This window comes from Corvus kubaryi, unplaced genomic scaffold, assembly GCF_017639235.1.
Source record: "Corvus kubaryi isolate FWS band 111438036 unplaced genomic scaffold, C.kubaryi_AGA036_p1.0 133, whole genome shotgun sequence".
Taxonomy (NCBI): domain Eukaryota; kingdom Metazoa; phylum Chordata; class Aves; order Passeriformes; family Corvidae; genus Corvus; species Corvus kubaryi.
Window position 1 is genome coordinate 15,326,014 of NW_024580667.1, and position 22,249 is coordinate 15,348,262.

The 22,249-nt window shown below is 40.6% G+C and overlaps 1 protein-coding gene across 5 annotated transcripts in view; it reads right to left on the bottom strand.

Annotated features, from left to right (window-relative positions):
- The window catches only part of FRMPD4 (FERM and PDZ domain containing 4), a 341,898-nt gene that overhangs the window by 86,473 nt on the left and 233,176 nt on the right, over nt 1–22,249 (bottom strand). For 4 of the 5 annotated variants that reach the window (XM_042037699.1, XM_042037691.1, XM_042037709.1 and 1 more), the window contains exon 3: nt 21,206–21,289. The exons of the other annotated variant lie outside the window; for it this stretch is intronic. In XM_042037699.1, coding sequence (XP_041893633.1) covers nt 21,206–21,289 — 84 coding nt within the window. The remainder of the gene's footprint in view (nt 1–21,205; nt 21,290–22,249) is intronic. 5 annotated transcript variants of the gene reach the window in all.

The window sequence follows — 22,249 nt, forward strand, 5'->3', positions numbered from 1 at the left end:
TTTTTGGTTTGGTTTTTTCCCAAACTGTCTCTGTCATCCCAGTAAAAGGTACTATCTCTGCTAACAAGCACTGCCTCAGTTCTATTTCTAGATCTATCACAGTTACAAAAACACTACCAGCACAAATTTATTCACTGTTCTCAGGAAGGGTTTTTCTGACTGTTTTTAATGTACTGCACAGTGGATAATATACAGGGTATAGGCTCATTTACCTGACCTTACATTAGATCAGATTAAATTCAACCATATATATCAGAACGTATCAGTTTGAAAATACTGCTTGGCTGCTCTACTCAGTAAGGCAGCTAGAGGTCATGATAAATCATACATGGAAAGTAGATGAAGCTTTCTATGCACTCCTCTAAAGCTTCTGGACAGATGAAGTTTCTGCATCTTTTTGTTTTGCAACCTGTGCTGCTATCAATGCTTTGGTGACTTTCACATATAAAAAGTCTACAATGCCATAACCTTGCTCACAACAATCAAAACCAGATGGACATATCTTGGTTCTCCTTCGTAAAACACCTGAGAGGTAACCAGAAGGCATTTTTTGCCTCAATGACAAGGAGGCATGGAAAAGTCCTGCTATTTCTCTTCCTTTTCAAAGATACGGTATAACTAACTGATAGTGAAGCCAAATGCAGAGTCAACATGTGCTTGCATATCTCAAAGGAATTTCTAAGGCCCTCCATAAAGGAATAATTCATTATAACAATAAGGTGCCAAACAAGATACAGTGGCACATAAATCAAGCTTGGGAACAAACCCATCCACTGATGCTCTCTGGCATTCAGATGATAAATCTCTCTTTAAAGCATACCTGCTCCTGTCAGCACCAAAGCTCTTACCTGCCAAAGCCTGCCATTGGCTGGCATTGCCTTTGCTGATGGCCACAGTGGCTGTGGGCTGCCATAAAATTTTTAACCAATGCAAAGCCTAAAGCAGCTTGGTAATAACTTCACACTTTATACGTTTTGTAAGATTTGATGACAACACAGTGCACCTTTTCAAGTTTACACAGCATGTGTTTAAAGTATCCTTTACCAAGCCTCGAAGAAAAAGAACTCCTTTAACATGGGTTCTCTAGGAAAAAGAAATACTCCTTTGGCAAAAAATAACTTCTGCCAGCTGGATAACTGACAAAACTGGATATTTGTGTATAGTGAAAAATAAAAACAGATCTTTACTAAGATAGAAGTGCTCTCAAAGCACTTCCTCATTTATCATTTCCCAGGTACTTCTCAACAGATAACTGATTTTTTTCTGCAAATGGACTAACAGCTTCCCAGTATCCCCAGCCTCCCTATTACGTATTTCCCAGTAATATGCAAACACTATTGGCCTAGAACATTTCTGTCATTATAGCAATACCAGTAAATTAATTATGCCAGAGGCTGTTCACTGGCTCTGAGAGCAAGTGGCACAGAGCAGTCTGTACCAACATTATTACTGCACTGTACTTTTCATTGTAGTTATTCTCTTAAATTCCACAAAAGAAGGTATGATGTCAAAAAAGTCTTGTGGAGACTACAAGACCTCTACAGCCTATACTAAATCCCAACCTATTGTCACAGTTTATTTGGAAAGTGTTGAGTGGCACATGCATGAGCATGTCAAGGACCATTCTAATAATTCAGCTGATGGCCCCATCTAATTCGTGTCCCTGAAAACATCATACAGTACCGCTTAATTTACAAAGGCTTCTATCTCAATGGTGTCTAAAAAAATAGGCTCTTTTTGAGAAAGTCTCTAGCAGCTTTAGTGCAAAATAATTGATAACAGCAATAAAAACTGTGATAACAGAATTTTTGGGATGTTAAGTGTATCATTCTCTTGTGTCTCATTCTTCACACATTAATAGAAGTATCATGTCTAGAAATATTAATAAACACGGCCCTCTAAATACACCTAACAACCATCAACCAGTTTCTGGTTAAAATGCAAACATTCTTTAAGCACAACTTCTGCACAGGAAGCACCAACAATCTACTAACAGATTGCTGGAAGATGAGAAGGTGTATCAGGGAAGCTATGGAGTCACAGAGCAATTGAAGCTGGAAATGACCTCTCAAGATCATCTAGTCCAGACCCTTCTCAAGTAGGGCCACTCAGAGCAGGTTGTCCAGAAATGTGCCCAGATGGATTGTGAGCACCTCTTACAATGACGGCTCCACAACCTCTCTGGGGAACTGGATTGCAGATGCAGCCGCACCAGTACTGAGCAGGGTGGAAAAATCACCTTCCTCGACCTGCTAGCAATAGAGCTCATAATGTAGCCCAGGATGCTGTTGGCTGCCAATGTTGCAAGAGCACATTCCTAGTTTATGGTGATGCCTTAGGTTTTAACTTTCATATTTTTCAAATCCTGTACCTCTTAGTGCATAACTCTGAAGTTTCTTGTAGCCTGTTAACTTCTGCTCTCTCGTGCTAGGTAGACATAACAAAGCCTCTCCAGGCCTGCTCTACAAGGATGCCCAGGCCGTCCTAGGCCCAAAAGGTAAACCAAAGCCTCTAAAAGGGGGGGCAAGCTTGGGGAAACGACATCATTAACTGAAGCTTTAATTGGAGAATTAACCCTGCTATGCAAATGAAACAAACTTACAAAAGTGTGAAGAACTTGTGACCTGTCATCCATCATGGGGTCCATCTTGGCAATAGCCTCTGGCTCCCCAGGGCGTACCTTTGAAGGCCCTTCAAATAAATACCTACCTTTATTCCCTTATTCTTTTCTAGTCTCTGTTCTTAGGTGGCCTCCCAAGGCATCAGTGGTCAGTTTGGAGTACAGCAGAAACAATCTTCTTCTGCCAAGCAGTTTTCCAGCTGGTCAGGCCCAAACTTATAATCGTGCATGGGATTGTTCCTCCACCAATGCAGGACCTTGCATCTCCCCCTCTTGAACTTCATCAGGTTCCTGCCTGCCCATTTCTCCAGCCTGTCAGGATCTCTCTAAACAGCACTGCACCCAGTCAGTGTATTAACACTCCTCCCAGGCTTTTTTTACCACCTGCAACCTTGCTGAGAGTGCACCCTACCTCATCCTTCAGGTCATTAATGCAGATGTTACACAGTACTGAGCTCAGTATCAACCTCTTGGACACCACGTTAGTGACTGACTTCCAACTGGACTTTGCACCACTGATCATAACCCTCTCGACTCAGCCATTCAGCCACATTTCAATCCACCTCACTTGTTTCACCCTTACTTCGTCTGCTTGTCTTTGAGGACGTTATGGAAGACTGTTTAAAACCTCACTTAAAGAAAACAACACCCACTCCTTTCCCTTTAAATCAGTCACATCATTTTAGAAGACTGTCAGATTGCATAAACATTATTTACTCCTTGTAAATCCATGATGACTATTCTGGATCACCTTCTTGTCCTTCCTGTGTATGGAAATCCTTTCTGGGATAAGTTGTTCTATCACCTTCCCAGGGATCAAGGTGAGCCTGACCAGCCTGAAGTTCCCCAAATCATACTCCTTGCCCTTCTGGAAGAGAGACATGGTATTTGTTTTTTTCCCACTTTCAGGAACCTTCCAAAAATAGCTGAATGGCCTCACTATGAAATAAGTCAGTTCCCTCAACACTCACGTATGCAATCTATCAGGCCTTATGGACTTGTTTACATTCATTTTAAGCATTCCTTAACCCAAGCACCCTCCACTAAGGACAAGCTTTTGCTCCACACTTTCCCTCTGGTCTTAGGGGTCTGGGATTCATAAAGGCCAGGAAAGACTCAAGCAAAGAAGGCACTCAGTACCTCAGCATTTTCTCTGTCCTCTGTCAGCAGTACGCCCGAACCATTTAGCAGTGTACCCACATTTTCTCTAGTCTTTCTTTTGCTGCTGATATACGTCTAAAATCCTTTCTTGTTGCCCTTCACATCCCTTGCCAGATTCAAGCCACGTGAGCTTTGCCTTTTCTGACCCATCCCTGCATGACTGGACAGTATCTCTATTCCTTCTAGGCCATCTGTCCCTGCTCCCAGGCTGCCTGCTTGTTGGGATGAACCAAATTAAATCTTGGAGAAGATGACAGAATCATAGAATAGCCTGAGTTCAAAGGGACTCACAAGGATCATCAAAGTCTAACTCCTGGCCCTGCACAGGACAACCCCAAGAATCACATGACGTGCACAAGAGTATTGTCCAAATGCCTCTTGAACTCTGTCACGCTTGGGGCTGTGACCACTTCCCAGGGGCACCTGTTCCAGTGCCCAGCCATCCTTTGCGTGAAGAACCTTATTCTCCCCAACACAGCTTCATGTCATTCCCTTGGGTCCTGTCACTGGTCACCAGAGAGAGGACATCAGTGCCTGCTCCTCTGTGTCCCCTCATGAGGAAGCTGCAGACTACTATGAGGTCTTCCCTCAGTCTCCTCCAGGCTGAATAACCTAGTGATCCCAGCCAGTCCTCCTATGGCTTCCCCTCTAGACCCTTCACCATCTTTTTAGCTCTTAGACACTCTAACAGCTTTATATCTTTCTTATTGTGGTGCCCAAAACTGTACACAGGACTTGACTTGAGGGTGCACCCGCCGCACAGAGCGGAGCAGGACAGTGGACTCCATCAACCAGCTCAAGGCGCTTCTTGAAGATCGATCTTGAACTGCTCTTTCCAGGGCCATGGGATACCATAAGATACCATGTGATTCTTCCAAGCAGATGCTGAAACAGGCCAAAGCCTGATTTCCTGAAGTCTAAGGCTGTGATCCTTTTATTTTGCCCTGCTCCCTCCTCTCATGCTCCTGAACTCCACCATATCATGGCCATTACAGCGAAGGTTCCTCCTAACCTTCATCTCCCCAGCTGGCCTTTGTTTTAGGTATGACATCCAGCAAAGCATCTCCTCGTGTTGGCCCCTCAATCACCTATGCCACAAAGCTGTTGCTTTCTCTTGCACACCAGCAAGTTATGAGGCTGGTTCACATCCCCCCTGAGGACCATTGTGTGTGAATGTGAGGCTACTTCCCATTGTCCTAAGGTCTCATCTACTTCCTTCTGATAAGGTGGCTGTGCTGGGTTCAGGTGGGGTCGAGTTGATTTCTTTCACAGTGGCTGGTATGGGGCTGTGTTTTGGATTTATGCTGAGCACACAGCAGATAATACAGAAATGTTTTTATTATTGCTGAACAGGGCCTACACAGAGCCAAGGCCTTTTCTGCCCTTCCTACCGCCATGCCGTGGAGGAAGTTGGGGGTGCATGGGAGACTGCGGGGAGATACAGCCAGAACAGGTGACCCCAACTGACCAAAGGGATATTTCAGACCATCTGACATCATGCTCAGTATATAAAGTGAGGAGAAGAAAGAGGAAGGGGGGGTACATTTGGAGTGATGGTGTTTGTCTTCCCAAGTCACTGTTATACATAGCAGGGCCCTGCTGTCCTGGAGATGGCTGAATACCTGCCTGCCCACGGGAAGCAGTGAATAAATTCCTGGTTTTACTTTAGTTGTGGGTGTGGTTTTTGTTTTCCCTATTAAACTGTCTTTATCTCAACTCACAAGACTTCTATCTTTTACCCTTCTGATTCTCTCCCTGATCCCGCTGGTGGGGCAGTGACCAAGCAGCTGCATGGGGCTTGGCTGCTGGCTGGGGCTAAACCACGACAGTAGCCTAGAGCAGACTCCCTACAGCATCACCCATGTTGGTTTACCTGCCACTCTTGACCTATAAACACTGATCTGGCTCACCCCCTATCCCCACAGCAGAGCTCTTTGCTTCCAAGCTGCTGTTTCACACAGAAGATGACTCCTCTTCCTTGCCTTTCCAGCATGGCCTTCCCAAAGAGCTGGTGATCCTCAATTTCTAAATACAACCTTACTGCAAATGCAAAACATTACAGTATCTAATAACATATTCATCTCTAATCTTATATAAAAATTTTTAAAATCACTTGCATTACTCTGTATGCACCAAATAACAGAGACTAAAGTACCCTTAGAAAATAAACCAAACTGAATGGAACAAATCACATAATACAGGTAAAATACACAGCAGGGTATGAGTAAGGCACTACTGCTTGTTATAGACCAAACAAGGAATTTAGTTTTTTAGTTAACTACCTCAAAGAAAGGCTATGCTTTCTGTATACATGTATGTATATGAACATAAATCTCATGGGATATACGACTTATTTCCCAAACATTCTATCCCCTAAGGAAAGACATGATAATGGCAACAAAAAGTAATGGTGTGTGTTAGCCATTAGCTATATAATTGGACCCAAAATAAAAAAAATTTAAAAATTTTTAAAAAATAAAAAAAACCCAACAAAACCCAACAATTATTACTATTATTCATGTTCAACATTCAAGCTATGCTTGACCACAGATCAAGATTTTTCAGATGTCTAGGAATAAGTGCATCTTTTCTAAGGATAAACACTAAACACTTCACATTTTCATAAACTCTGAACCACCCTTTTTAAGGCTTATAGCACACATGCAAAATCAGTGCCTATTTTAAAAAAATACTTTCTCAAATGTGGAAAATAAAGAAATAATACAGTGGATTAAAAAATACTTCTACGACATTAATTTTGAGAAAATGTTTTGAGGATATATGTAGAATAAATCATCAAATTTTAAGTGATTTTGCAAAAGAAATTGAAAATGAGATCTTCTAATGCAACTTAGTTGAATGTTTATTAAAATAAAGTAGGTTCTGTTGCAAGGCAGTTAATTTTTATAACTTTTTTAACTATTTCAGACTCCTTTCTTGACTTCAGTCTACAAGGTGGGAGGTTGTTCCACTTCACTGAATGGAAAAATAATTATTTAATCTCCAAAGAGAGCTTTCAAAGAAATATATTGAAGATCAAGTGGTTATTTTGTAGCAGAGCAGGTTTCTCTAGAGGTTAGAACAGATCTTATTTCATTTTCACATTAGCTACATGTGCACAACACCAATTTTTCCAGATTCGTTAGTATCCATAAAGAAAGCGGCACAGCTGCTCTCTGCCTGCTAATACTCTCAGTAAGAGAGTATAAAAGAAAGGACAACTGGGATTCAATCCCTCAGCTCCCCCATAAAGCCAAAGTCCTGGAAAGCAATGAGCCATTCCTGCTTTAACTGCTGTAGGGCTTGGTACAGGCCTTTTACTTGCTGAAGTAAAAAACTCAAAATTATCAGAGGAGTGAAGTATCTGGGACTCAAACTGGGCTCACTCCTTCCCAGGAGAAGCCGTCTCTGGGACTGGAAAAAAATCCAGCTTTTTCTGCAGCTTCCCAGGGTCTGGGCATCCAACAAGCTCCCATGGCACTGGAGAATGACTGCGACCCGCCCAGCATAAGGCTGCATCGTAAAGTCCATCAGTTAAATCTTATCAAAACACTACCCACAGGCAAGCTGAAGCAAGGCCAAATGAGTCATCTGACAAGTGTCATACTTGGTCCCTGCTCTGCTTCAGTGAGCATTTAATTCACATTTATGCAACATGAAGCTGTACCATTGTGGCCAGGAATGCCGAGTGCTGGATGATCTTGTGCGGGGAACAGGAATCATGAGCTTATCTCACCAGGTAGATGACAAAACTGACCAACACAAAGGCATTAATCACTTTGAAAAACAAATGCCTCTAATCTTCAGGCAGTTTTGTGAATCTAGCTTTGAATGGGCCATTTCGTGTAGAAAAATGTGAATTACTGAAGAAGTGGAGTACTTTTTGTTCTAGTCAGGGAACAACCAGGAAGAGAAGAAACAGTCACACACATTACATTTTATTTGATCCAAAATAGCAACCAAGCTGAAAAAACAATTATTCCCAGAATAAAGCTGCAAGTTCTCATAGAATCACAGAATCATATAGGTTGGAAAGGGCCTTTAAAATCACTGAGCCAAATCATTAACCAAGCACTGCCAAGTCCAACACTAAACCATGTCCCTAGGTGCCACATCTGAAGGTCTTTTGAATACTTCCAGGGTTGGTTACAAAATCACTTCTCTGGGCAGCCTATTCTGCTGCTTGACAATGCTTTCCATGAAGGAAGTTTTCCTAAAATCCAATCTAAGCCTCCCCTAGAGCAACCTTGAGGCCACTTCCTCTCACCCTGTCACCTGGCAGAAGAGACTGACCGCCATCCGGGTACAACCTCCTTTCAGGCTGTTGTAGAGAGCAGTAAGGTAACACCTCAGCCTCCTTTTTTCCAGGCTAAGCACCCCTACCTCCCTCAGCCGCTCCTCATGAGTCTTGTGTTCCAGACCTTTCACCAGCTCCATTGCCCTTCTCTGGACTCACTCCAGCACCTCAAGGTCTTTCCTCTAGTAAGGGACCCAAAACTGAACACAAGATTCGAGATGCGGCCTCACCAGTGCCCTAGTCCTGCTGGCCATGCTATTGCTGATACAAGCCAGGAGTAAAAGATGGAGGCTGTTAACTGCAACAAAATACATGAGATTCTCTCATGCAGAAAAGACTACTACATCCCTAGAGAGTACTTCAATCAGAAGATAGGTCAGGCTGAAAATCTGAGTCCATCACTAAGGACAACTATCTATAAAAGTGAATACTTGAGTAGTGAGCCGTGAGAAGTCTGAAATCTATACAGCTTTCAGCCAGTGCACTTGGGTGCTGTGGGAAGCCCAGCTACTGCATTGCAGCGCACAGCACAGGCTCAACCTGCCCAACTTCACACCAGCCAAAACTTGAGGCTGCCGTAGCAAGATCTGTACCTGTGCCAGCTCAGTTAAGGCTGACTGGGGTGCATTGATCACAGGATTCACAGCAACTATCACTGTGCAGTGCAGAGAAACCCCTTTTTTTTGACTAGGCCTTTTTTTTCCTGAGTCATAACTGAGACCCTGATCCAGAAAAATGACCCCATAATGGTCAGAGATGTCCATCAAGGTCCCTATAATGAACTCAGTAGGCCTTATTAAGCTCAATTATTTGCAGTTTGGGTTCTACTATGGGGCTGACAGGACAGCCATTCACATCCATAAACATTTATGCGTGGATTATTGCATAATGAAGCCAGAAAAGCTAGAGGCAGCCAGCTTCCCATTCACAAAAGCCCAAAGCACACTTTGACTAATATCTCTAATGAAAAAGTAAAAATTGAAACGCCTCCATGATAGCTATGGACAAACACCACAATATCAAACCTTTTCCTACACTTACTCAAAATAGGTAAGGATATTTTTGAGCTCAAGTGGCTGACAAAACAATGAAAGCACAGAAAGGAAAAGATGGAAAAAATGAGAAAAAGAACTGTTATTCAAGGACTCATGAAACACTGCAATAGTGCAACTCGTGAGAGACGCAGTAAAATATAAGAAGTGCTTTTGTGTCATTTCTGTTCGTGTAAATCAGTGGGGCTCTGCTGACATTAATGAAGTCAACCTGACTTATGGCAGAGAATCTGTCCCTTTATTTCCTATGATGACAACTAATGTCTAAATTCAACAGCAGAGTTTGTAGAATTATATTATTAAAGGTCTACAATAACACAGAACATAAACGTAGTCTGTGCAGGAGAGCTGTGTTGTATTCATCTTGTGGTCTCATATTGACAGTGGCAATGATATACATAATTAAAATACTAATAACACCTCTGTGAAAGGCAGCAACACAGCATGAAATGAATACTTTAGAACTACTACCAGTCACATTTCAGGACAACTAAATAATATAATTTTGTAAGACAAATTTTGATTCAGTTAGCAAGAACTGCAATACTTAATTCATGTCACTCCTGAACTCTAAAAATGTTTTAATAATGTAAACAAAATATATATATGCATATAACAAATGGCTAAGTGTTTTGGACATTAGAAAAAATATTAACATTCATGCTGCAGACTTAATGCCCCTATCCATTTGACAGGCATTAAGTACAGAGAATTCATAAGCAAAATATTTATAGTAAAACTGGCAGAACAATAGCAAGGATTATTACAGGTCATAACCAGATCATGAGACAATGCCACTGTGTTGCAAAAAAATTACAGACTACATTTGTTACCTCCCCTGTCCTCCATCTTTCTAGCTCCCATCTCCTTATGAGACCAATTCTTCTCCACCTAATCCTCCTCCTCTCATGGTTCCTAATGACTGTCCCATTAAACTCAGTTAAACCACGTCCTGCCACTCACACACTCCTCAAATTGTGTTGTCCATATTTTTACCTAGCTTCCTCCTCAGCTCTCCATTCTGATGCCCAGCAGTCACTATCAGCATACTTCTTTTTAGCTGTGTGATTTTTGGACACACTACATGGGCACTACCAGTCCTTCTGAGTTTCTGGCAATTTCCAAAATTTTCAGAAGGCTCTTAAAATGGGAGAACTTCACAGCAACAATATAAATTACATCCCTGGTTGCAAGGGGATGTGTGGGTCATGTTTCAAACATCTGTCTCAAACACTGGGAACCAAGCTTTGTAAGGCACTTTGGCAAAACAACTTCTGTTTCTCCAAGAAAGGGAAGACATTTTTCAAAATACCAATTAGGTCTCAGAAAAGAGATGGGAACAAAACTTTTCACCTCAGTCAAGGATAGCATGTAAAGTTACAAATAGCTAAAAAGGGTCTGCTGATGAGAGGTATTCAGCAGCCCTTGTAAAAGGAATGAGATCGTGAAGAACTTGATAGTTTCATTCAAGTTTTTCCAAGATATTGTAACACACATAAAGCAGTATCGCTTTTTATAAATCTACAGTATCTGGCTTAGACAGCAATCTTCATTTACTGTAGAGAAAGCACATAGAAATAAAAATATTAAAGTTCCTGAAGTACTGTTAGAAAGAATTAAAACACAATAGTTGTAATGCTAAATTAGGATCCAAACATCATTGAAAATTGGCAAGCAACACCTTTGTTCTAACTTGTGATATATTGTGCCGCCTTTTATTTCCCAGAGGTTGATTGACAGAATTTGGAATTGACAGTTCTTGGGACTATGCAGTAAACACAGCAACTTCTGTTTTCATAATGGATCATTTTTATTTTCTTTTTTTTGATGCACACAGAGATTAAGGTGCAGCTAATCAACCAAGAAGAACTAGAAAGCACATCAAGAGAAACAGCCAGCTGTAACACACAGCAGAACGAGAAGTGCCACAAGTGACAGAGGGCACAGGGAGAGCTGGCTGGGTGCCATGGGCAGGTGAGTGGGAACCATGTGGAAGATCGCCACGTTTGAGAGGAACACAGCCAGTCCTTGGGGGACTCACTTTGCCAGGCCAACAGTGCAAAGGGGACTGTATAGGTCTTACTATGTAAGGCTAATGGCATCTAGGTCATGGTTCACAAACACCAAATTTAGGTGCAGATGTTACGGAAGTGGAACCAATGGGGAAAAGTAATCTGGAGTGTGGCACTGGAGAGACCAGAGACAAGGGTCTGCTGTGGGGAAGACCACAGGCGTGGATCAGGTACTCGTGAGACCCACTTCTGCAGAAATATGGGGAGGTTGCAAGTGCAGGTGTATGCATAACCCAATAGCAATCACCCAACGTGCAAGATCCAATTGCTGATGCATAAGAACAGGATCAGGCTGTTTGTAATGGTCTTGTTCATGGGTGGGCTGTTTGTATTGATGTGGTGCCTGCAGAGGCACTGGTTGCCTCTATGCATGATCCTGGTGGTCATCTGTGCCAGTCCAGAGTGTGCTTGCATGCAGTCATATGGATTGCATGCTCAGTCTCATGGTGAGCTGGACCACGGTACAGGGGACGGCAGCAGCCTGGTGCCATCAGACCAGGGTGGGAGGAATCTCTTCTGATCTAGATATCCTCTCTTAAAACATTTTCTGCATTTGACTATCATTATTTTAGTTGTTCTTCTTTAATTGAAATAATAACATATGTATGTCTTGAGAACTCATAAAGAGTATTAGCATTCTATATACTAGGATAAGGAGGGAAAGAGACATTGTACCAGTCAGAAAGGAGATGTGATGAAGTACGTAAAATATCCACCAGAACATTCTGGACATATGTAGCCAGTTGCCCTGCTCCGATGCCAACACTTGTTTGACACTATTTTATATCTATATTTCCTTGTATTGGGTAGTTGTGGTAGGTACTGTAGGGTCTGTGCCACAACACTGCAAATTGTTGATAGCCTGTTCAAGGCAAACTGTTGTCTCTAAATGCCAGGAAAAGTGTGCTATTGATACTGAACACTGAAAATAAAAGCCAGTCTTTAAAACAAACCAATAAAACCACCAAACCCCCAAACTAACCTGTGTAACGGTAACTTGTAGCATTAGACTAAGGAAGCTGATTATTACACATGTTGCCTGAACTATGGAGGCTTTGGCAACTAGTGCCATATGCATGCCAAACAAATTCCAACTCTTGGGTTTTGTTTCTCTGAAGAGCTGTCTAACTATCACACTTCTAAAGCACTACCATTTATATTATTGGCAACACAAGTCTGCTCACTCAAGAATACCACACATATTTACCAAAGTTATGCAGAATTTCACACAAGCAAGAGGATTCCCTAAATGTTGTTTCAAAAAAATTATATCAGACACCAGCAATTGCTTTTTTAGATAGGTGGGCAGAAGAGGACAACCAGCATACCCTGATGAAATTAATAACTGACCCCTGTTGTTATCAGAAAACAGTATAAAACTCAAAACTTCCAGTAAGAAATAGTCCTTTAACTTGTCCTTATATTTGCAGACTACTTCCATTTTTTATACTTTAATAAGATTGATGATAATGCCCGTTTTCCAGAAAAAGAAAAACATTTTGCTGATACTACGTATAAACACTTCAGGAAAAAATATTTCCTCTCCTATCTTTCAACGAAAGCATTTTTTAAAATAGACTTATTCATCATTCTGAGACAACATTTAGAAAAGAGCATTTATCCAGCTATCCAAAAGCCTGGTCAAATGATATCATCTCCCTGAATATCATCCCATTCAAGTATTTTTATTACCCATATGGTAACTAAAACCACTGATCTTTCTTTATTCCACTTTTTATATGGCAATCTAAATTGCCTTGAGTAATCTGTCTAACAGAGATAATTAAATATGTTTCATTAATACTTGCAAAAGGTTCTAGGGGCATACAGCAGATTAAGTCTGTTTTGCAAATGTGTTGCTTAGATTTCATATTCTACAGAAAGAAGAAGCAAAGTGTCACTTGACTCACAGGAAAACAGGAATGGGAATGATCTGGTTTGCCACCATCTCCAATTGCTTGCTGTTTTACAATCTATCATATAAACTGTGTCCTATATCCTCCTTCAAATATTTACCAATAATCAGTGTAAATACATTTTGGATTACTCAATCCAGTGCTCTGACGGCAAACTTGGAAATGAACTCCATTGCTCTAATCTTTAAGGGTCTTCCCTCTCGCAATTTGAATATATAGTGCCTTTAGGTTTTTTGCCACAAATTACTTTTTGTTTCAAACATTTCTTGTTTCTTCCTGGTGTTTATTCCCTCTTGATCTAACTTTTGCTGTATTAGACAAATCTATGTGTTCTTGTGTAGATGCTAAAGAGCAGGAGCAGAGGAATTTTCCAGCTGCTGAAGCATTTTGTGAAGTTTTCTTTTCTCATGCCTTAGCTGAGAAACAGAGAAAGACTGTTCTGTAAATAACTCTCTATCTTGCACCTGCACGGTCTTGTTTTGGTTCACTGAAGGAAATATTTTGAAATAGGCGTTGTAGCATTCAGCCAATCACTCTGGGAGGTGTATGGTCAAGCACCCAATAATGTCATTTCTCTATTGCAAACCAAGGTATATAAACGAGGTGATAATTAATTAAATAATTACGTTCATCCTGGACCTGAATTTGTGTCGTGATTATCGCCATCCCTGGGGACAACAGTAACATTCTTGTCTCCTCTCATTTTTTCCCTCACCAAAACCATCCTAACAGTAGTTTCTGCATTTGTTACAGTTTGAATCCCCCCTCTCAAACATGTCTAGCTGCAATAAATAATACTTCCCTATCTCTACAACAGCATTTTCCAGTGACATACCCAAATGAAGAAACTTTGATGTCTCCCAGAAAATCAGCTAATAAATCGAGATTCCTCTCCTCAGTCATCTGAACACTTACTTTTAGATCATTGGGAAGATTTTGTTATTAATCCTTAATCACATCTTTGAATTTTACTGTGTTTGCCTGTGTTCTTTACACAGAGGTCCCCCATTTCTCTTTTATATGGAAAAAGAGCCACTGTAAGAACTAACTCGTGCTACACATCCACAAACCTCACTACGGCCCTCTAGTTTCTGCTTTTCAAGAAGTTCTCAATGTTGGTCAGTCCTTTTAACTTTTCCTTACACATTTGTGGCTTTTTTGGTAATGTATTTATGGATGTGGTTATTCAGCTAATTATTCCTCTCTTGTTATCAGTTTTCAGGTGCATGCATATCACTGAAAGATTTGAGACTTTATAAACTAGACTATAAATTCAGATGATTTAAAATGTCTTCTTTAAATATGTAACACATTTTTACAATTCTTAGCATCTTCAATAATCCCTGTACAAGTGCAGGAGATGTATGTATGTGTGTATATACACACATACATGTCTCTCATACTCACACACTTCTCTATACCATCATGCTGAATCTTGAAACTGGTACTGGAATAAACCACTCCTGGCTTCTGCTGCCTTTCTCTCCTCTCCCTATAAGGTGTTTTTTTTTTTTTTTTCCTGAGAATCCCCCTTAGTCTCAAATATATTCACATTTAGCTCTCCAGTAAAAATAATGCTTTTCAGATTTATTGAAAGCAGTAGCCTTTCTATAATGCCACCAATAGACCACTTGCAAGTGCTGTCTTGCAAATCTATCCCAAAATAATTTTAAAGTAGCAAAGTCAGGTGCCAGTAGCAGCTTAGCTGTTGCAGCAGAAAGATCAGTCTGAGTTTTAAACCTGCTGGAGAAGCCAAATAAATTTTCAGATGGTCCATGCTAGCCTTTATGATAGCTAAGAATGTTGGACAATCCGAGGAACTTAAAAGCTCATTAGGGAATAAGACACTGATTGGTCAGTGCAAACATGTAAGTTTTATTCTTCCATGTAGCAGAAGCATTCAGCATTTGTGCTGTATTCTATGAAAATCTAGCCAAACGCTTGACAGAAAATCACTTTCCTATCATTCATATTTACATTAAAATATCATTATGGCTTTCAAACATGGCACAATATTCTAGTCTGGCAACCTGTGGAACACTTAGCTTTTTAATTTGTCACTGAATGGTGGTTATGAAGAAGTTCACATTCAGTTCTCAAGCTTTGACAGAGATTTGGGGAGGAGAGGGTGACAGTAAATCCCTCCTTAGAAGATTCACTTAATCTTTCATGCTTTAGCTTTGCAATGCATAATGAGAATAAAATCAGTGTCTTTCTAGCATCTGCTAATTAAAATCTAACCACCTAGTAAATGAGGAACCCAATTTTATGTGGTAGACTTCCTGTGCTCCTGTAGTATAAAAAAAAAAACAAACCCAAACCAAACCAGCCAAATAAAAAACCCCAAAACAAAAACAAACAAAAAACAAAAAAAACCCACTCCAAACCCGAACAGAACAATAACAAAAAACTCCAGTGACCAAAACCCAACATTTTTTGAGCAAATTTCCCTGGAGGTTTAGCTGATCAATTCTTTAAATTTGAGCTCAAAGTCAAATAACAGCACCATTAAGCTAACTGCTGCCTGGCTGTTTTAGACTGCTGAATCTTGAGCATGGGCAGTCATGACATCCTTTCTTTCTAAGTCTGTCCTGGATATGCCAGCTCACTCTGCGTACAGCTAGCTGGAAAAGCAGCTTATGGAAAAAAAATCAAGCCATCCAACCAAACTTCCCCCTCCAAGCAGCTCTACACAAAGCCCTGTCCTGTCACTCTCCCTAACGGCGCCCAGGCTTTCGGCCCAGCGCTCAATTGCCTATGCAAGTCACAGAGGCAGGGCTCAGAAACCAGCTGTGCAGCTATTACACATTATGTTCAGGTGATAGGGTTCCTCCTTCAGGAACAGTGTTCCTGAAGGCTCATGCCATGAAAGCAGCTGTTTCTATGATCTGCCCATTAGCTTGCACTTGCATTAATTAATTCTAGTCAGGGAAACTAACAGGACTGTCTCAAATGGAGCTTGAAGATACTGATGTTGGGATTCCTCTGACCAGGCACTGTTCAAAGCCTTTTAGAAACTTCTGGCTAGTCACAGTGTGACAATCTGGGGAACTAAATCTTTTTCAGGAGCTAGCCAAAATTTTGGCCCACTTGAAGGCATTGAAGCCCCTATTTTTTATATGTATATTTTAATTAAAAAGATTCCTGATTGGAAAGTTGCAACTTGTCAGTGTGCAACACCAGTGCTATGCTCTTATGGTTTCCTTCTCAGAGATAGATCATCAGCTCATACTTCCATAGGACACGGTTAAAATGGTGGAACTGCATCTTCATTGGGTGTTGGCAACAGGAATCATGCAACAAAACCCCTAAATGTCATTACTATGAGCTTCCAGAATCAGCCCCTCATGGTCCAACCCAAAATGGTTTTTATCAGTATGGCTTTTTGCCAAGTCTCTTCTGTCCAGCTCAACGCACACACTGGATTAAATAAAACCAATAAACACAGCACCAAGAAGAAAACACTGCACAAAAGGGATTATAAGAAGGAACAGAAAAATGAAGTACCTCCTTAGACTGCAGGTAAAACTGTTATTCCCACCTGATCAAGCCCAGGAACTTCATTATCTAATAGAGCACTCCTCAGAAACCATCTCTTTTATCTTTGAAGTTGTTTCTTAAGATACCTCCTCCATATACCCCTGACTTTCTGGTTTTACCTTAAGTTTCATCAATGTTTCAGTACTTCTTCCTTCTACAGTTGCTGGATGTTTATGCCAGGAGCTAACTTTAACATGGGCTTCTGCTTTTTTGAATGGCTAAAGAGTGCCACCATAAACAGACACTCTACACTCATTCCTACAAAATGTGCTCAGTATTCATCTCTTCCTTTAGGAACCTGCTAGTTATGATGACTTTTAGATGTATCTGCTGTATTTATTATGAATTTTTAACAAATGTTTTTCATCCCAAGATGCAAAGAAAAAAAATGCACTTCAATATGCAAGGAAAGACATTCTAACATAAAGCTGACAAAACTGAGCGTCAGACAACTAGGACAATTGAAGCAATGTCTCTTCATAGAAACACAGCTAAAAAACCTGTCTCTTTACACACAGAGACCTAAGCTTACGCTTGAAATGAACAGGGAACCAAAGACATCAAACACTGTATGGACTCCCATAATCAAAAGCAGACAACAAAACGTTGCTTGACAGGTTAGGTAAATCCTAACTCTGACTGAAGAGGTGCAGTTGTGTGTCTGTCTACAACCTGGTCTCATAAAATGTTTTCCAAGTGTCTTATCTGATGCGCAAGGGTGGGAAGTCCATCCTACCACAAAGAATGAGAACAGCATGATTCCAAGACCAACCTCAAACTAGCAAGCACTAGTGGTGGGAAGCATACACCTTTCATCTCAAGATACCGTGAGCTTAAAATAGTAAAATAATATTCTGAATGCAGAAGCACTGCAGAGTTTACATCTTCCTAATACTGAATGAAGAGCTACAGGATTAATCATTTGCATATTGGGGGCAGCTCACTTCCACTTCCCACAGCGTGACAGAAAAGCAAATCTCCTATCTAGACAGGCTGGGAGACATGGGATTGTCCAGTCTGGAGAAGAGAAGGCTCTAGGGAGACCTTAGAGCAGCCTTCCAGTACCTAAAGGGGCCCTACAGGAGAGCTGGAGAAAGACATTTTACAAGGGCATTCAATGACAGGACAAGGAGCAGTGGTTTCCATCTGAAAGAGGCTAGATTTAAATTAGCTTTATGAAGAAATTCTTTACTCTGAGGGTGGTGAGGCACTGGAAGGCACAGGTTGCCCAAAGAAGTTGTGGATGCCCCACTGCTGAAAGTTTTCAAGGCCAGGCTAGATCCGGTGTTGAGCAACATGGTCTAGTGAAAGGTGTCCCTGTGCGTGGCAGGTGGCTTGGAACTGAGTGATCTTTAAGGTCCCTTCCAAACCATTCTATTTCCCTAGGAGCCAAACCAAAAGCCAATGTGAGAAAAGAAAAACAAACCAACCCTAAGCAACATCACTGAAAGCTGAAAACTACACATGCCAGCAGATACGCATTTCCAGTTCTTTTCATAAATACACATGAAAAAGCTAGGAATAGAGTCAGAGAGAATCAAAAATATGTCAGGATTGACTAAAGCATCATCCTGTGTCTTCGCTGAATATCAGTGTGTCTATCTGCACTACAACTTAAGAATATGTTTCATATTAAAAGTATTACTTGATAGCAGAGCTGCAAATAACTTTCTCTCCTAAGTGAACCTAAGACCACTTAAAAATTAAAAGAAAAATGGTGTTATTATGCTGTTAAATTTTTTAAACTATGGCAAGATTTTTCCATGCTATTTGTATCCTAAATAATATGCCTCTTCAGGTTTTAATTATGAAATGCTAAATAAATCCCATGAGCAAATGCTTATTTGTATCTGTCTGCTAAGTTGCTACTTGTAATTCCAGCTAATTACTTCCCCTGTCAGGAGAATACTGTCTGAAGTTCCAAGATGCCACAGAAGTAGCTCAATCGCCTTCATTTTATGTCTCCCAGTGCTCACTACAGAAAATGTAAATTCATTTGTCTACTGCTGGAAGAGCCAGAAATTTGAAATAATCTCTGCACTGTCAGCAGGTCTTTACTTTATGAGCTTAATCCCTGTTACCATGGAGATATTTAATTGCGCAGCGACACAGTTTGATTGGCTTATTTTAAATTGAAGTTATTCTGTGGAACGGTCCAGGATTCAGAGAACTTCAGATAAATGGCTTTCAAAATATTGCAGTGAGTCATAATGTTGTCAGTGACTAGATTAATTTCAGTTGAACTATTTCTTTACCTGAATCTTATATGTATGTGACAACATACAAATATGAGGATTCTTAGAATTAGATTTGGGAGCCAAGAATTTTGAGTATAATTAGGCAGTATTTTGTTGCAAGAAGGGCAATTAAAAACTAAACGAGAATTAAAATTCAGTAAGCTTTTGGCAGTATCATCTTGTCTTTCTAAAACAAATTATCTTCCTGTTCTACAATATAAATACAGACAAGAACTTTTCACAGGAGGCTTATACTCGATTTTCTTTACAGAATACTGTAAATATATTAATATGAGAGAAATTAATCCAACAGGATAAATTAGGCTTCTTAAGTGCTGGCTTCCATATACCTCAGCATGCAGTTCTTTAGTATATGAATGTCTGCTGGAAAGGTATCATCAATATGGTATTTCCTGGCATGGCATACCACATTAAATAACTCGTTTTAAATTCTGTACATACACCATGATGAACTGGTGAACTTCACCTATGCAGTTTAAACAGCAGCAATATACTGTGCTAACTCTTTTTTTTTTTTTTTTTTCAGCTCTATAACCCAGCTCCTGCACATTTTTTTCTTCATGTTGTAACTGAAATTCTGGGGGAAGTTTTCACCTAGACTTTGCTGTGAAAGGTCTCAGTTCCATCACCAAGTATCAGACAGCTTTGCCTTTTTTAATTTTTCAAACTCATGGCCACTAAGGCCCCAGTGTACAGGCTGCAGAAAACACCTTTTAGGTGTTTCTAGGGCTGTATTCCCTTCTTTATTTTTACGTAGCCTGGTTTAACTTCATATGCAGAGTCTCTGAGTTTGCATCATTTGGGATTCCAGCATGTGACCCAAGATAAGACTTAGCTTCTTACAAACCACTACCACTCTTCCAACCACTTGCATGGCTTTTCAGAACCAGAACTTGACACTTTTAATCTCAGTTCTGTAGGGACCACACTGTTTTACGAGAGAGATGCTTGAAAAAGCAGACTCCATCTGGGACTATCAGTCTTGCACAAACTGTTTACAAGAATTAATTTGTTTTACACTCCCAGGAAGGGTATCTTGGTGTACCAAAGCAATGCTTCTACAAAAGCATTTACATGCTGCAATTAATGGATGAGATGCTGTTATTCCAAATGAAACACCTACCTAGAACACGGTGAACTCCAAAAATAGTGAGGATTTAATCTTTGCACCTCTCTGTGTTAACGTACACTGCGATCCTGGGTTAGGGTACCTTGATTTATTTTCCCTAAACAGGTTCTGCTCCAGAAGTTTCATTCCTTCCTAATCCACCTTCAAACATACAAGAGTAACAGTGTTCAGGATGCAATACTTCTTTGAATTTCATGGTGTCCCCATCCAGTTTGTGTTTGGAGAAAACACAGAGGACTAGCTCGGAAACATCGAATTTGCTGTAGCAGAGGCCCACAGTGTGATTCTCTGTACTCCACTTAGGTGTAATCACCAGGCAACCCAAGGCAAATGACTGAGCAAAACCTTCTTCTCTTCTGGGGAATCTCACCCACATTCACACCTTCTTGTATAACCCCCTCACCTTTCCAGTGTGAGAAATAGTCTTGGTTCAGCCATTGAGGGTTCTGTGTGTGTGCCGAGAGGACTCAAGAACTGCAAGCCAGAAGAGAGGGACAGAGCCATGCTGCTGTGACTAGCTCCTGAGTTACAGCACACTTACCAGGTTAGGTACAGCTGCCTTACAATGCAGTGAACTCTCCATTTTTCCATGCTCTAGTTAAAATAAAACAACCCCACAAACCATCATCTCCTTGCTATCATTCCCTCCATTATAAAAACTATTTATCCCAGCCAGTATTAACATCACTTTGTCTGTCATATTTATGACTGCGATATTTATGGATAGAGCAACATCTCTTTGTGGAGGAAGGACCATTTTTAAATCATCCTCTCTTTTCAGGAGCTTGAGCTGATTTAGCAATACTTTCTTTTTCACCATACCCAAGTAGTCTCTAGGCAAACCACTGACATAAACAGGTTGCTATATAATTTTCCTTCTTCTCATTTCTAATTATTCAGGTTTGCTTTAAACAGTCACTTGCATTTGTGTATCCCTGCTGCTGCTCATCTCTTCTAGACCCACTCCCCCTTCCACCATATGATCCTGTCCTTGAGTAGGTCAAACCCTTAGCAACAGAAAGCAAATTTGTATGCAGAAAGAAGCAGAGTAGCACTCTTTCTCTAACAGCTCTATTCATATCAACTGTCTGTATTAGTGACAAGGGAATTAAAAAAAAACACAACATAAAAGAGATAGAAAAAATCAAGAATCACCATACCAATCAGACCTGTTGTCCTCCTGGTCCAGTATTCTTTCTCTGACAGCACTCAGTACACCCGCTTCAGAGGAAGGTGCAAGAAACCTTGTAATTATAGAATAACCTGATTAATACAGGAAGTTTCGTCCTAGCCCTAGGCAGTCAGCAGCTGACTCACCCGCTTGTCTGAAACATAAGATTTTATATCTGCTCTAATTTTTTTTAATCCTATGTAATTTAATAGTGAAAGTCTTATTACAAATGTACTTTTCAAATGTACATTTGAATCCTATGAAGCATTTTAGGCTTTACTGTAACCTGTAGCTGAGAGTTCTATTTGCTAATTATATAGGTTGTACTATTTTTATCACTGTTAAACTGCCTGCCATTCAATCTCATTGGATGTCCCTTTTAGGGACTCAGGAATAAGTGGGCCAGAGAGTGTGATTCCTCTGCCTCTTTTCCCCTTGGCATCTCACCTGGGAGCAGAGATGCCCGAGGACGCGCGCGGCAGTCAGCCTTTGGCTGCAGGCACTAAACCGGCGCACGGGCTGCCTCCGCTCACAGCCCTCACCCCAAGTAAAGGCACCTTGCACAAGTGGCAAGTGCCCTCATGAATGAAGCAGCAGCAGCTGGGCTGCTCATATTTTTGTGAGTACCACATAAATCCCCTGTGAATACAGTCAACATTGTTTCTGTACTTAGAGATGAAAGAATGCAACGAGCTCAATAAAGTGCTATATAACATCATAGCTACAGGGCAGAAGGTGGCTCCTTTGACTTCAAACTTTCATTATGGCCTGATGTACTATGGTAGCTTTAAGGTAAAATAACAGCAGCCTTTTCAAAACCCGGAAAGATGAACAACACCATAACAACAATCATGGCTTTCATTAGAATTACTTATATCCGTTGATGGTTTTCAGAACCTTCCAACAGAGCAAACACTTATGGAACACATGTACAAGAAGGTTGGGGTAGGCTAAACATAACAAAAGAAAAGAATAATTTTTAAAAATGCTGAATGGTCTGATCATCTTCTGTGCTTATTTATTTTGAAGTAAA